Genomic DNA, 14513 nt, shown 5'->3' on the forward strand with positions numbered 1-14513 from the left:
CGGGAAGGATTTGTGAAGCAGCCGTGCAAGCAAGATGCCATCTTGCCCTGCAGCTTCCTGGCTGGAGAGGGAGTGAGGAGGGCAGGGCTGGGTCAGGTGTCCACTTCGAGAACTGAGCCTTAGAGGGCCCGGGGGGCTGGGGGGCTGGTTTTTCCCGTTGCTGGGGCTGCAGCCGCCTTCCTTTGCTTCCCGGTGTTCCAGTGGGTTTTCCAGTCAGGTTTCCTGGCTCTCCGTGTTGGAATGGGGACCGCTTCTGCCACCTCTGGCCGCCCGGGGAAAGTGCCGCAGTGCCCTAAGGGGTGCGCTGATAAAGTCAGAAGTGTTTTTTTCCTCATTTGCCTCATGGCGGGAAGTGTTCATCTTCTTCTCCCTCCTTGAAAATCTCCACTGCCGTTAAGTCTGGAAATTAATTGTACGTCATCCCAAATGTGACAGTAACCTGTTTGAAATGTAGTGACCTAAGGGGGCGACAGGACGAGGCGGTTGGATGGCGTCACCGACTCAGTGGACATGAGTGTGAGCAAATGCCGGGAGTTAGTGAAGGACAGGGAAGCGTGACGTGCTGCAGTCCATGGGGCCACAAAGAGTCGGACATGATTGAGTGCCTGAACAACAGCAACAACAACAATTAGCAAATTAAGGGGGTCTTGATTACTTTCGTGCCTTACCAGGTTTGGGAGCTTTGCCCTGCGTGTAGGTAACATGTAAATTTCCCTGAACCCTTTCATTATGTAACATAGTCGACTTCCCTTGGAAAGGGTTATGCTGTAGGTTCTGGAACAGGGGGGCTAAAGCAGAAAAAGATGAGTCAGAGAAAAATCAAGTTGGCTGAATCTAGAACTGGCTTTCAAGTTGAAGGTTAGAAAAGTGACCAAGAAGCAGATTCATCATCATTATTATAGAGTGCCATCAGTGAAAAATACTTTGGTTTTTTTAAGGACTCTGCCATGAAATTCAGGGCTGAAAATGAGGCCTGGGTCTAAAAATCCTGAAACGTACCCAGGGTCTTATCTGTTATGTGACTAGAGGAAGGAAATCAGCAGGAAAGGTTCAGTTAACTGGAGCCAAAGTTACTAAACATTTCCCTTAATTTTCTAAAGAGAATGTGTGAAAATAAGGAAAAGCAAGACTAAGAATTCAGAACATTTCCTGGCCTGCCTCGGGAGCTGTTCGCATCTGAGCTCCTCTGTGTGTGCGTCTTACCTCCTAGGATCTTCAGTGATGTTTCATGTTCGTGATAAGGGCCGAAGACCAGTGAGGGGCTCGAAACGCGAACAGGCACCTTGTATTTGCCACCCTAGATTTAAGGCAGGAATGGAGGGACTGTATGAAGAGTTTTTAGATTTTACACGAGAATATTTCATTTGTTAACCTCTGATTATCTTGTGGTTAGCATGGTACTTCATACGACTTGGTGATTAACCAGGAAATTCAGTTGAGTGGGATAGCTCCCTTCTTTTTGTTTGTGCAGTGATTAGAGAAGACAGTTGGAAAAAGAAAATAAAGATTATTTTTGTTCATTATATTAAAAAAAATCTTTGTGAGTAGGTAATCAGTCTACTGGTTTTAAAATTCAGAAATTTTTACGGAAGGGTGTCTTTTCCCCCTGTGGCCCCAGCGCCTCTCCCTAGAAGCAAGCATTGTCCCTCCTTCATTATCCGTTCTTCCGAGAGACGTCTGGCAATATAGCATGTGTGGGTATGCCTGTTTCTCCAGCAAACCCGAGAGCTGCAGCGTGCTAGGGGCTGGGAATGCCTGGCTCCCCCTCCTACTTTAATGTTGATACTCACAGTAGGTCACTTTTTTGCACTAAAAGCAGCACTGTATCTTAGAGATTGTTTTGTGTTGGTATTTATTGAGCTGTCTTATTCTCTTGAATAGCCATATAGTGTTATATTTTAATTCAAATATCATTTTGATGTTTTTCAGGACAGTTAAAGACTAGAGCTTCTGCTTTCTTAAGTTAATCATGGTAATAAAAGATTCCATTCGTTAGGTGCCTACTTGTTGCCAGCTACTATGGCAGTTGTGCTTATCTCAGTTAACCTGGGCACCGGGCCTCCAGGAGAAGTATTATTCTTTTTTTCTTTCTTGGCCAAGCTGCATGACAGGCAGGATCCTCCTTCTTGGACCAGGAATCAAACCTGTGCCCCCTGCAGTGGAAACACAGGGCCCTAACCACTGGACTGCCAGAAAAGTCCCTTGAGGAGGTATTCTTTACCCCAGGAGCCCAGAGAGGTTGAGGAACTTGCCAGAAATTAAAGTGTTAACAGGTGGTGACTCCTTGCCAGTTGTAACACAGTATGATGGTTATTTCAGCTGTTCCCTCAGGCATGTACTTCAATTTTGGTGGAGATTACATACACCTGTCTCTATTTTTTGCCCACATTTTTTTGTGACAAGCAGTTCTCTACAACAGTACCTACTGCTTGTGAAATATGTACAAAAGTATGCTGAGAATGTGATGTCTGGCAAGAACTTCAAATGAACTTGAGTGTGCTGATGAGTCCTGTCTTTTAGCTGAGAAGTCCAGTCAAGGGGCAGGTCTACCCTCAGGCCCAGTCAGTGCTCCCGTGGGTTAGAAACCTCTGGCCAGGCCTGCTGTCACAGCCCAGGGACGAGTGACGTTGGTGGGACGCGTCACGTGGAGGAGGCGGGGGTGTCTGACCTTGCCAGGGACCCTGTTTTACCAATGAGAACTGCAGACAGACCGGGTTTGTGAGTGGCTTTTGTCTGTTTGTGGATTCTGGATAAGGATGCTAAGGGTTCTGTTGGGTGCACATACGATGGTGGATAATTAATACCAGAAGCGATGGTGGTGGCGTTTGATTGTTTTCCCGCACACATAGGCTGTTGGAAATGTCATTTCTTCCGAGCCTGCGCTCTCAGTTTTCCCGCACTGCATTTGTCCTGGCAGCGCAAGGGTGGAATTCAGAACGCTGCATCAAAGAGTACTGTAGAAGTACTGCCCCCAGGGCAGAGGTGGTCACAGCTGCTAACGCATACTTTTAAAACTTTGAGAAGTCCAGAGATATGAACACATGGAAGTATGCCAGTCAGCAGGAGGAAGGCAAAGGGCAGAGGAGGCACGTGTTGGCAAACCTTCCCTCCCCGGGCTTGATTCTGAAATGTTTTCTCCTGACAGGTTTTACCATGGCCTGGATATCTGGCTTGTGAAATGTGACTGGGGACTGGGTTGTGGCAGAGAAGGCTCTGTGTGAGGGTGCTCCCTGCCAGGCCTCGAACTGGGCAGGGGTGGGGAGGGAAAGCCCTTGAAAAGATATGTGGGGAGGAAAGCAAGAAGTTATGGCAGGACTGCAGGAAAGGACCTCTGGTAGTACTGGTAGGGGACAGGTGCCAGACAGATTTGCAGGTAGGTGTGGGAAGCTGGAAACCGAGCGTAACCACAGAGGTTTCCTGAAACTTGGTAACTTTTCTCATTCCAAAGCCCTTAGTAGCACTTCTTTCTCCAGATCCTAAAATCAGAGGCGTCTTTGTCATGGGCTTGATTTCTCCTAAGCTCTGGCAGTTTCATTGAAAGTGTTCAGTACTTGGGAGCAGATTTTAATCAAATAGTGATCACCCTGGATCCTACACAGGGAGCTTAATATTAAAGAGGGTGGTCATTCATAAATTCAGATAAATCAGTGAATGGTTTATCTTAAACTACTGAAAGCAAGTTATCACTGATTTAGAAAAGGAAAATATAACAGCTTTATTGAGATATGTAATTCACATAGTGTGAAATTCATCCTCTTAAATGGTACAGTTCAGTGCTTTTTGGTATTTTTACAGTTAGCCAGCATTCACTGTGATTTTTCCAGGACATTTTCATCATCTCAAAATGAGACCCTAGACTGTGTTAGCACTCTCCTCCCATCCTCCCCTCTCCCCAGCTTGACAACCACTGACTGATTTTTATCGATTTGCATCTTCTGACATTTCATATAGATGGAATCGTACGGTATGTATGGCCTCCTGTGACCCGTTTCTTTCACTTAGTATGATGTTTTCTAGGTTTATCCTTGTAGCATGTATTGGTACTCCATTCCTTTTTATGGCTGAGTAATATTCCGTTACATGATATACCACAATTGGTTTATTGATTCAGCAACTGATGGCCATTAGGGTTCTTTCTCTTTTGGGGGCTGTTACAAAATTCTGTGTACAGTGTTTGTGAGAACATATGTTTTCATTTCTCCTAGGTATATGTGTAGGAGTGGAATTGCTGGATCATTCAGTAACTCAGTGTTTAACTTTTTGAAGATGTTCCCAGCTGGCACTAGTGGTAAAGAACCCCCCTGCCAATGCAGTAGACAGAAGAGATACAAGTTCAATCCCTGGGTCGGGAAAATCCCCCGGAGGTGGGCTCAGCAGCCCACTCCAATATTCTTGCTTGGGAAATCCCTTGGACAGAGGAGCCTGGCAGGCTACAGTCCATGAGGTCACAAAGAGTCAGACGCAACTGAGGTGACCTAGCACCCACAGCAGCATGCACTGATTTTTTAAGGCCTGTGTCAGAGGATGCCCCTGGACCCCCGTGCACACCCCTGTTGAGATCGAGAGGTCATTGCTTTGACCTTGTGGCCCTTCACCAGAATCTTTCTCTCACCTTACTGCCGGTGCTCTTGGCTTCATACGTGTGCTAAGTTTCCAGCTGATTTTTGAGAAGAGCTCGTTATAGCATATGCTGGCAGTTGTGTTTTAGATGCCGTGAGGTTTTATGCAAAATAAGTTCTCTTTATTAAAAATTACATTTGTAAAGTAGTAAAGAATAAAATTTTAAAAAGAATAAAGTAGCTTTTAAAATCTGAACATTTTGCCAAATTGGCCTCGGGTTCCTTTCCTTTGTCCAGAGGTAATCGCCATTTTACATTGATGTTTTTTTTTTTTTTTTTTACTTTTTTAAAATTTTATTTATTTTATTATTATTTTTTTTTACATTGATGTTAAAATTTGCTTGTTTCATTCTGAAATGAGTCTGATCTTTAGAGCAGACTTTTGAAATCTTTCATAACCTGTGTGTTTGGTGTAAGTGCTGAAGTGTTAGAGCATTTTGTGTGACAGGTGTACTTGTAATAGGGTAGTTTGTCGTAGGGAGGTTAACAATGTATGCTTTGAAACATTTTGGTTCCAATTTGACCGAATGGAACCGGTTGATCTAGTCTTCTGTTCTAGAAGACCTTTCGTATCAGGAAAGCATAATGATATTTCCTGCTATGAGAAACCTTGAGAGTAAGGATCATCAGATGCCAGATCTTAGTTTCGTGGAATGGCTTTTGTTTTGCACTGCTTTTGTGGAATTGGTCTTGGTTCTTTTAAAGTCAGTTCTAATCAATGTGATGCCTATTGAGACACTTTTCTTTGACCCATTTTTGGATCCACTACATTTTTAGATTATCTGCTGTTTTACATTTTCCAGTTTTCTTTTCACAATGATTTCACAATTAATTGTTTGACTTTGGTTGAGGGGAGTAATGAATTGATGTTTATCAGTTTAGGCGGAAGTTATTTAGCATAGATTACTAAGATGTTTCAAGAAATCCCTTTAAATCGGCTAACTTTCAGAATGTTTCATAATTTTTTTGGATTAATGATTTTTCCCATATTGATGTACTTTCAAATATTCCCTTTGCAGTATTTTTTTAACTTTAATGTATTTCATGCCATGTGTTAACTTTATATATATCTTGAAGCATTAAAAAATTTCATTATCAAAAAAAAAAAAAAATTTCATTATCTTCACTAGCAATTTAATGTTTAAAAAAGTTATATTCTGCTATATCAGGTTTTAATTGATTAAAAAAAAACAGGTCCATTTAGATATGAGACAGGAGTTCTGACACCACTGATGGGTGAAGAGTGGCCTGGTGTGGCTCTTTTGTGGGACACTTTGACAGCAGCCATCAGGAACGTTTAAAATGGTAGTGCCCTTTAGCCCAGAAAACCCAGCTTCAAAGGATCTCCTCAGATTGTGCATAAAGGTTGACATGTAGGTATGCATTTTATAGGGTTGTGTATAGAAGTGAAAACTCGTATCTTTAGCAGTAGGCAGTTGGTTAAGCCATGCTGTGTCTTTAAGGTGAAATTCTGTGCATGATTAAAAGTGACGTTTTTAATACTGAATTGATGGGTAATGCTCGTAATAGAAGTGGAAAAGCAACTTAACAGAGTAGGACATTCACCATGACGCCACCTTTAATCAAAAGGGAGAAATGGGGAAAGGAGCCTGGGAAAACGACAAGAAAAATATACACCACAGTATTCAAAGTGGTTATATTTGAATAGTAGAATTTGGGCAGGAAGTTATCTTTTTTATTTTGAGGAGGTCTTTCAGCTCCTTGTACACACAAATTTTTGGAACCTAGATTTTAAAGTCTGAAAGTAAAAACAAATTTAATACATGTTAAAATAGCCTACTTTAGTTGCTTCAACAGCTAATAAACTGATAAACTTATCTGAGTTTTAAAAGTTATGCCTGGGTCACCCGGGTTCTTTGTTACTTGTGTGTAGGTGACGTTGAATGTGCCGGAAGCATCGAAGCCCTACCAAGTGACTGCTTTGTGGCTCTGTGATCACAAACTCATTTTCTTTGGCATGTAATCCAGTTAGTGTAAGTTAATTCTTTTTTTAAATTGTCAATTGGCTCTTATCCTTTTTTCTTTGTTGATGTTTCTTCCATTTGTGTATTTTTGGCCCTGCTGGGCTGCTCTCTAGTTGAGGTGCGCAGGGCTTTCTCACCGCAGGGGCTTCCCTTGCCTTGGGGCGCGGGCTCCAGGTGCGTGAGCTTCAGGAGTTGCAGCGCGCAGGCTCAGTGGCTGCAGCTCTAGAGCATAGGCTCAGTGGTTGTGGTGCGTGCGCTTGTTTGCTCTGCGGCCTGTGGGATCTTTCCAGATCAGGGACCAAACCCATGTCTCCTACATTGGCAGGCAGACTCTTACCACTGAGCCACCAGGGAAGCCCGTAAGTTAATTCTTAATAATATCTAGAGAAATTGTATATTTCAACTGAAATTGAATATCAATTTCAAGAGAAATTGAGATGATTTTCCTATGTGATCAACAGTCTGTAAAAGCAGGTCTGTTCTCACTTGTGGTCCCATTGGTGCTGTTTGAAGGACCGTGGGGTGGAGATTAGAGGCCACACTCAGCTGGATCCCCAGGGTGCCGGTTAGAATTCCCACCACAGGGACCTCTCTTTTCAGCATCCTACCTGCCATGGCTTGCTTACTCACATGTGTTGAATATGAAATAAAGGTGTTATTTTCATTTTATTTGATAGTTTGCTTATGTGAGTATCTCTGTTGTCTCCTAAGTTGAATTATGGCAAATAGGTTTATTATAAAGCGCTTCTGCCACTTGATAAAAAGTTTGGCGTTTCAGACTTCTCTGGAGTCCTCCAGCTTTCCTGGGGTTTTATGCGAGAGGATATTCCTGACAAGTCACAGGGTAAATTGACTGTTGTATTTCTGCTGCCGTTTCTGTGGCCTGTCAGGGTTTCATTTGATTGTCACCCCGAAAAGAAAAATCATCAATGGTTTACTTCCTCCCACTAGAGCATATTGAACAAGAGGCTACAGAAAATACAAGAGATGCAGGATTTCCAGGTTGTGGGCCTGTTTCTGGCCAAGCCAGCCCGCCTGTCTTTTTCAGGAGTCCAGGGATAAACTCTGAATCGAGTTACACAGCTTAGAACAGTAGCTCATCTGTTTGCTCTCGCTGTGGACTGAGCTTGGAGAGTATGTGACAGGAAGGAAAACTAGGGCTTTTAGCTGATGTCATGCCGGCCCTGTTGCTTGGCAGCCAGACGCCCATGGTGGCCAGGACTGGACGTGGCGGGCCCTTGTGATGGAAGGTGGAGGCTGCTGGGCCAGCCTGTCTCTGGGTCTGCCTTCTCTCCTGTCTTTCTGGGCTTCCTGAACCGAGGTGCACAGCTAGCTTGCCTCCTGGAAAGTTCAGTTCAGTTCAGTTGCTCAGTCATGTCTGACTCTTTTTGACCCCATGGACTGCAGCACGCCAGGCCTCCCTGTCCATCACCAACGCCCGGAGTCTGCTCAGACTCATGTCCATTGAGTTGGTGATGCCATCCAACCATCTCATCCTCTGTCGTCCCCTTCTCTTCTGCCCTCAATCTTTCCCAGCATCAGGGTCTTTTCCAGTCAGTCAGTTCATCACATCAGGTGGCCAGAGTATTGGAGCTTCAGCTTCAGCATCAGTCCTTCCAATGAATATTTAGGACTGATATTCTGAATATCAAACTCCTGGGAAAATAGTCCCTTATTCTTATAGAGGCTCCCAGATGCTGCGTGATTGCTTTTCTTTAAATAAGCTGTTGAAAATATTCTTAAAAATGACTTATTTACATTGTGAAATGTTTATGTGGAAGCACATTCCAGTTTACTTGGTTCAGAAAAAATCATTACATAGGAACAAAGTTTGTTTTTTCCCCTAAAAACACCTTTATTGAGATACAGTTCACATATAATCTACCCACTTAAATATAGATTCAGTGGTTTTTAGTGTATGGTTTTGAATATATCCACAGCTATACGCAGCCATCACCACAATCAATTTTAGAACATTTCCTCATCTCAAAAGGAAAGCCAGGCCCCTTCAGACCCCTCCTACCCTCGCCCTAGGCACCCACGCTGTAGGTTTCCTGTTCCGGACATTCGTATGAATGGAATCATAGGATGTGGTCTTTTGTGCTAGCTTCTTTCATGGAGCATGTTTTTAAGGTTCGTCTGAGTTGTAGCATGTGTCAGGACTTCATTCCTTTTTAAAAAATTATGGTAGAATATACATGGCGTTGTTGTTCAATCATTCAGTCATGTATGACTCTTTACAACCCCACGGACTGTGGCACACCTGGCTTCCCTGTCTTTCACCATCTCCGGGGGTTTGCTCAGACTTATGTCCATTGAGTCAGTGATGCCATCCAACCATCTTGTCGTCTGTCGCTGACATTTACCGTTTTAGGCATTTTTACATCTACAGTTCAGTGGCATTAAGTCAGTCAGTTGTTGTTCAACCATCACCACCATTCATCACATGAATGTTTTCATCTTCCTAAACTGAACCCTTGTGCCCATTAAACACGGACTCCTCATCCCAGCCTGTGACCCCTCTTTGAAATTCATTTGTTGTTGTTCAGTTGCTAAGTCTTGTCCGACTCTTTTGCTAACCCTGTGGACTGTAGGCTTCTCTGCCATGGAGAGGAGCCAGGCTCCTCTGTCCATGGGATTCTCCAGGCAAGAATGCTGGAGTAGGTTGCCATTTCTTCTTCAGGGGATCTTCCCCACCCAGGGATTGAACCCGTGACTCCTGCTGCTCCCTGCAGCTCTGTTCAGCTGTGTTTTGTGTTTCCTGGAAGGTGGTATGTCCTGTTGGTGTCTAGCCCTGCTGACTCCTTGATTTTAGCCCCGTGAGACCTATGTCCAGGCATCTGACCTCCAGAACTGTAAGACAATGAATGTGTGTTGTTTAAAGCCACTAAGTTTGTGGTCGTATGTGACCACAGGAACAGTCATTTGTCTTTCGCAAGACTTCTGCAGACTCATTCTGACATCATGCTCCTGTGACCCACGGGGGTGCCCAGACCTGCTGTGTGTCCGATGTGGCGTGTGGTACTCTCCAGCTCTGTCTCCCATCTCTCTCAGCATCAGAGGTAAACTCAGGGCCTCTGGAGCCCGACACCTGCCTTCGCTCCTGGCTCGGCCACCTCCTTGCTTTGCGCCTCCATTTCCTGCTGTGTGCGATGGAGGCAGCCCAGGTCCGCCCTGAGATTGTCGGGAGGTTGAGATGGTCCTGCCGGGTCGGATACTCAGAGCGTCGCAGTCCCCGGGCTCCGTGACCCTGCCTCCTGCAGTGACTATGTGAGGTGCTGCTCTTGACCAAGCAGTGGGTTTTTGCGAGTAGGAGAGCTTCAGCGCTGTGCCCAAGGTCTCTCAGCGAGTGCAGAACTGGGATTTGAATCCCTGGCTCCCTGACTCTGAAGCCTGTGGTTTTTCTCTTCAGTGAGGCCCTCCCTCAGGAGAAAGGGCCTGTTCCTGGGGGAGCTTTCAGCCTCATTAGAGAGCCGGGCCTAACCCGCCAGCCTGGTGAGGACAGTGTAGGATGGTCAGTTACGATGCATGGCAGGGAGGAGACCGGTGAAGGGAAAGTGCCGCGGGCCTTGCCGATTTCAGAAGGTGTCTGCTGCGCGCCTTCACTTGGGGGCCGTGGGCCTGGAGAATTGAAGCTAGACGTGACCCCTGCCTTCAGGGAGCTAGCAGAAGATAGCAAAAGCTTCCTGAGGATGTTGGGCTTCAACTTGGTTTTAAATAGTAGGTAGTTAGAATAGCAGAGAAGAGTGAGGAGTTTTGACTGGAAGAACAGGAGTCAGTGGGTGAGGTGGCGAGTGGTATCAGTTAGTGCTGGGCTTAGCTTCTTGTGACAGAGGACCCCAGAGTCACAGTGGCTTAAACCACCTAGAAATTCGTTTCCCTCGTGCATTGAAGAGGCCCGGGAGTAGCCAGGCCGAGCCCGTGCGGCAGCTTCCCGGGCTTGGTGGGGATGCGCACGCCTCGCGGCTGATGGCTGCGCAGTTCCTGGGATGTGGCCCTTAACATCATGGTCCAAGACGCCGCCACAGCTCTGGCCACGTGTGCTAGTCAGGATCCTGGCAAGAAAATGAAAACGACACTGGGTATTTCAGCAGACCTAGAGAATTTTATAGGAAATTGGGTGAACAGGTGGAGGAGAACCAGAAAAGCAGAGAAGGGAACACAAGTGAGTAGGATAAGGAGCACTGAGTGTGCAGGGGCAGACTCCTGGGGCTGGGGAGGCGAGGGGAGAGGGACGAGATCCTGGAAGCTGAGAGGAGGGCCTGACTCTGTGGGCCCACCTCCAAGGGCACTGCTAGGCTGTGCCGGGGCTCTGACCTCTGGGCTGGTACCCTGAGGAGGGACCACGAGGCTGGTGCTGGGGTTGCCCACAGAAGTGAGGACGGGAGCGGGCGCGTTGGTACCACAGCACGTGGGCAGGTCTGCCTGCTGCCAGAACCCGGTGACACAGGAGCCGCTGCTCACGGAGGGGTGTCCCCGAAGACACCAGCGTCATCGCAGAACCGACCTGGAAGTCAGTCCACACCTCAGGATGGATGGGGGGAGGGGCCCAGCGTGTGAGCGGGTCCGTCGCTGGCTTCAGACCCTTCCTTTACGCTCTCTGTGCTGGCACTTGGTCACGCAGGCCTGGACGGCTGTAGAGGTGGCTGCTGAGTACACTCCTGATGTGAGGCAGGCTGCCCCCTGGCACAGCCCAGCGCCTCTAACGCAGGAAGGGCAGGGAGCGCCCGCCACAGGAGTGGGACTGGCCACGGCTCCGTGCCACCGTTACTGCAGAGCGCTAACACCTCCAGATAAAAGTTCTCCCACTTATCTCTCTTCGGCACACAAACTGAACTCTGTCTCTTGGACTGGTTCTTGGCGGGACCTCTCACCGTGTGCCATGAGCCCTGTCTGGGTGTGTGATGGTTCCGTTGTGGTTTGTATTTTAGCCTCCCTTGGGGAGTGTAGTTTCACTGGACTGTTGGTGGATAGAACAGGGAGAGAGGCAGCTGGCTCTGGAGACTGGGGGCTGTTGTTCTAGAAAGCTGTGCTCCAGCTGGCTCATGACTTTGTCTCCAGAAGTTGCACAGGTACAGCATTGCTGTGTGATACACTGCATCTGACGGGCAGGCGTAGGTCAGGGTTTGCTGAGCATCTGCTTTAGACACTGTCCTGCAATTTTGCAGTCTCTTATAGTTTTATGCCTGCTTTCTTCCCTGGAGCAGAAGTTTCTTGAGGCAGGACCAGAGCCTGCTTCAGTTTTGTGTTACCGAGCTTCTAGCATCGTGCTTCGCTTGGGTGATAGCTCTTCACGATCTGAAGCCTACACAGTCGAGGCACCTTGGGTCTTGAGTTCTGAACTGCACAGTGTTTTATGTTCCTTCATTTAAGTCTCCAGTATCAGCACTAATCATTTCCAACTCAGGCAGGTGATTTGTCCCCAAGGCTACACTTTACTGTTAAGTGTCCCCTGTAACGTGTTCCTCGTCTTCGGTAGTCATGTGAAAGGTTTTGGGTGTTGAAGTCTCCCCTTTCCTCTGAGAGCTCCAATAATTCTTAATGTTGCAAATTGTTTGAAACAGCTGTTAGTCAAATCTGGTTGAGAAGAGGTGGATCTTGCAACTTCAAGTGGAAAGCCCTGGGGGGATGGTTCAGGTATTGCTCCAAGATTTTAACTAGCAGTGACGGGAACAGGATGGGAATTTGGGGTCACAGATGAACATGGACTGGAAGGGATACATCTGAGATACCCCCACCCCCAGTTCCCATGGCTGAGGAGGGTCTCTTTGCCCCGTGTCCCTCTGTGAGGCAGATGCTACATGCAATTAAAAGCTGTTCTAATGAGGTAGATGAACCTGCAGCCTATTATACAGAGTGAAGTAAGTCAGGAAGACAAAGACAAATACTGTATATTAACGCATATATATGGAATTTAGAAAGATGGAACTGATGGTCCTACATGCAGGGCAGTGAAGGAGACACAGCCGTAAATAACAGACTTTTGGCTTCAGTGGGAGAAGGTGAGGGTGGGATGATTTGAGAAAATAGCATTGAAACACATACATTACCACATATAAAATCGATGACCAGTGCAAGTTCCATGCATGAAGCAGGGCGCCTAAAGCCGGTGCTCTGGAACAGTCTAGAGGGACGGGTGCTCTGGAACAGTCTAGAGGGAGAGGTGGGGTTCCGAATGCGGCGGTGGAGCCGGGGCACAGGTATACCGATGGCCACCTCATGTCGATGTATGTCAAAAGCTAGCACAATGTTATAAAGTAATTACCCTCCAATTAAAAACGAAACAGCTCCCTCATGGCTGTCCTAGAAGGACCGATGGGGAGTTTGTGTGTGGAATTGATCTGAGAACTGTGGAGCTCATCTGTGGTGCAGGTGCCCTGAGGGACTGAATGGAGACTCAGGTGAGGGCAGGTATCGTGGGCGGGAGCCGACTTCTCGCCCAGTTACCCCAGAAGAGTGACGCGGCTCGCCCTCAGGTCCCGCTCCTTACGGTGCTCTTGTTTCCAGCAGAGGTGGCCTCAGCAACATGCTGTTCCAGTGCTCCTTGCCCGACACCCTGGCCACCGTCGGAGACGAGCCTCGGAAGGTGCTCCTGCGGCTGTACGGGGCGATCCTGAAGATGGTGAGTCCCTCGGCTGCTCAGGGCGGGAGGCCTGGCCGCAGTTCTCATCCTCTTGGCCTGATTACCTGGGAGGAGATTTAAGACGTGTTAGTGGTGTTGTGGGAACTATTTAAAGACACTGCTTTTACTGTAACCGGGCTGCACCCCTGGGTTTTTTTCTTTATTATTCCAAGTGAATTCTGTCTTACTATTTGTTAGCAAACTAGTACAAGTACCACTTTTACATCCAGAAAAAGTACAGTGTCGGTCAAATCTGTAATAGTGCTTTGATGACGCCTAGATCTTCCCCGCACTGAAATTTTCAGCTCAGACTTAGGCTGTAAGCTTCCAGCGTGGGGAGGTATGGTTTGTCTGCCATCATCAGAAAGGGGCTGCAGGATAACCCCAGTGCGGAGGGACAAGCTCAGTGCAGCTGAATGCAGTAAGTGCCACCCTGTGAGATTTCTTTTAAAACTTTGAGTTTGTTAGATTCTTAATCTTTCTGAATTTTTATATGACGTAAATAATTGAATCTAACTTTCAGTTAAAGTGCCTTATTTGTTGAATTGTCTTAACCAATTATATCCCAAACGTCTGGATTAAAAAAAAAAACAACCTATACATGAATTTATCATTTTACTGAACACACATATAAATGCGTGTATATTGCAATGGCAGAATTTTTATATCCATTTAAATCTCCCTTGGAAGGGCCCGTTTTGATCCTCATGAAATGGAAAATTCATTTTCTCACTTATTTTTTTTTTTTCTAAGACTAGTCTCTCTCAGCTCAGTCTAAAAAGCAGGTCATGTCCATTATCTGTGATAATCAATTATATGTTTAGAAATAATAAAGTTGGCGTTCTGAGTGTTAACTCACTTAAAAAATTGTTATGATGTGACCAAACCTTCCCACTGGGTAGCTTCCCCTTAGAGGGTGAGGGTCTGAGGTTGGAAACAAGCCCGCACATCTGAGGAAACCTGAGCTGCTGTGGAGTTGGGTTCTCACCCTGACTGACACCTGGCCCTGCCCGCTGACCCTGCGGTTCAGTTTTTTTATTTATTCAAATTGCAGTCTCAGAGAAGTTCTTGAAATACTCAATTTACGTCCTTTTGGGTCTTTTAATGAAATAACTTTCAGCCATTTCCCCCCCTAAGGACTCTGTAACGGTGAAGTCCCATTTCGGCTCATTTGTTTTGTATGCGTTCATTTAAGCAACACCTTTAAAATGCCTTAATAGCCACCTCCTGGAGTCGCAGGCAGTAAGACTAGTATTTACCTCTGATTCCTGAGGCTGCTGTTTTAAC

At 46.3% G+C, this 14513-nt stretch overlaps 1 protein-coding gene and 1 long non-coding RNA gene across 4 annotated transcripts in view; one reads left to right on the top strand and one right to left on the bottom strand.

Annotated features, from left to right (window-relative positions):
• The window catches only part of CHKA (choline kinase alpha), a 62259-nt gene that overhangs the window by 13559 nt on the left and 34187 nt on the right, over positions 1–14513 (top strand). For 2 of the 3 annotated variants that reach the window (XM_055580641.1, XM_055580642.1), the window contains exon 2: positions 13115–13226. In XM_055580641.1, the coding sequence (XP_055436616.1) occupies positions 13115–13226 (112 nt within the window). Of the gene's footprint in view, positions 1–12637; positions 13227–14513 lie in introns of those variants that run through there. The other variant, XM_055580643.1, reaches the window with a different exon arrangement.
• Positions 10492–14193, bottom strand: LOC129652246 (uncharacterized). Its single transcript, XR_008714498.1, has 4 exons — positions 14086–14193; positions 13095–13291; positions 12650–12755; positions 10492–10659 (listed from the first exon to the last, which is right to left on the bottom strand). It is a non-coding gene; the product is annotated as an uncharacterized LOC129652246 (long non-coding RNA).

This window comes from Bubalus kerabau, chromosome 5, assembly GCF_029407905.1.
Source record: "Bubalus kerabau isolate K-KA32 ecotype Philippines breed swamp buffalo chromosome 5, PCC_UOA_SB_1v2, whole genome shotgun sequence".
Classification (NCBI taxonomy): domain Eukaryota; kingdom Metazoa; phylum Chordata; class Mammalia; order Artiodactyla; family Bovidae; genus Bubalus; species Bubalus kerabau.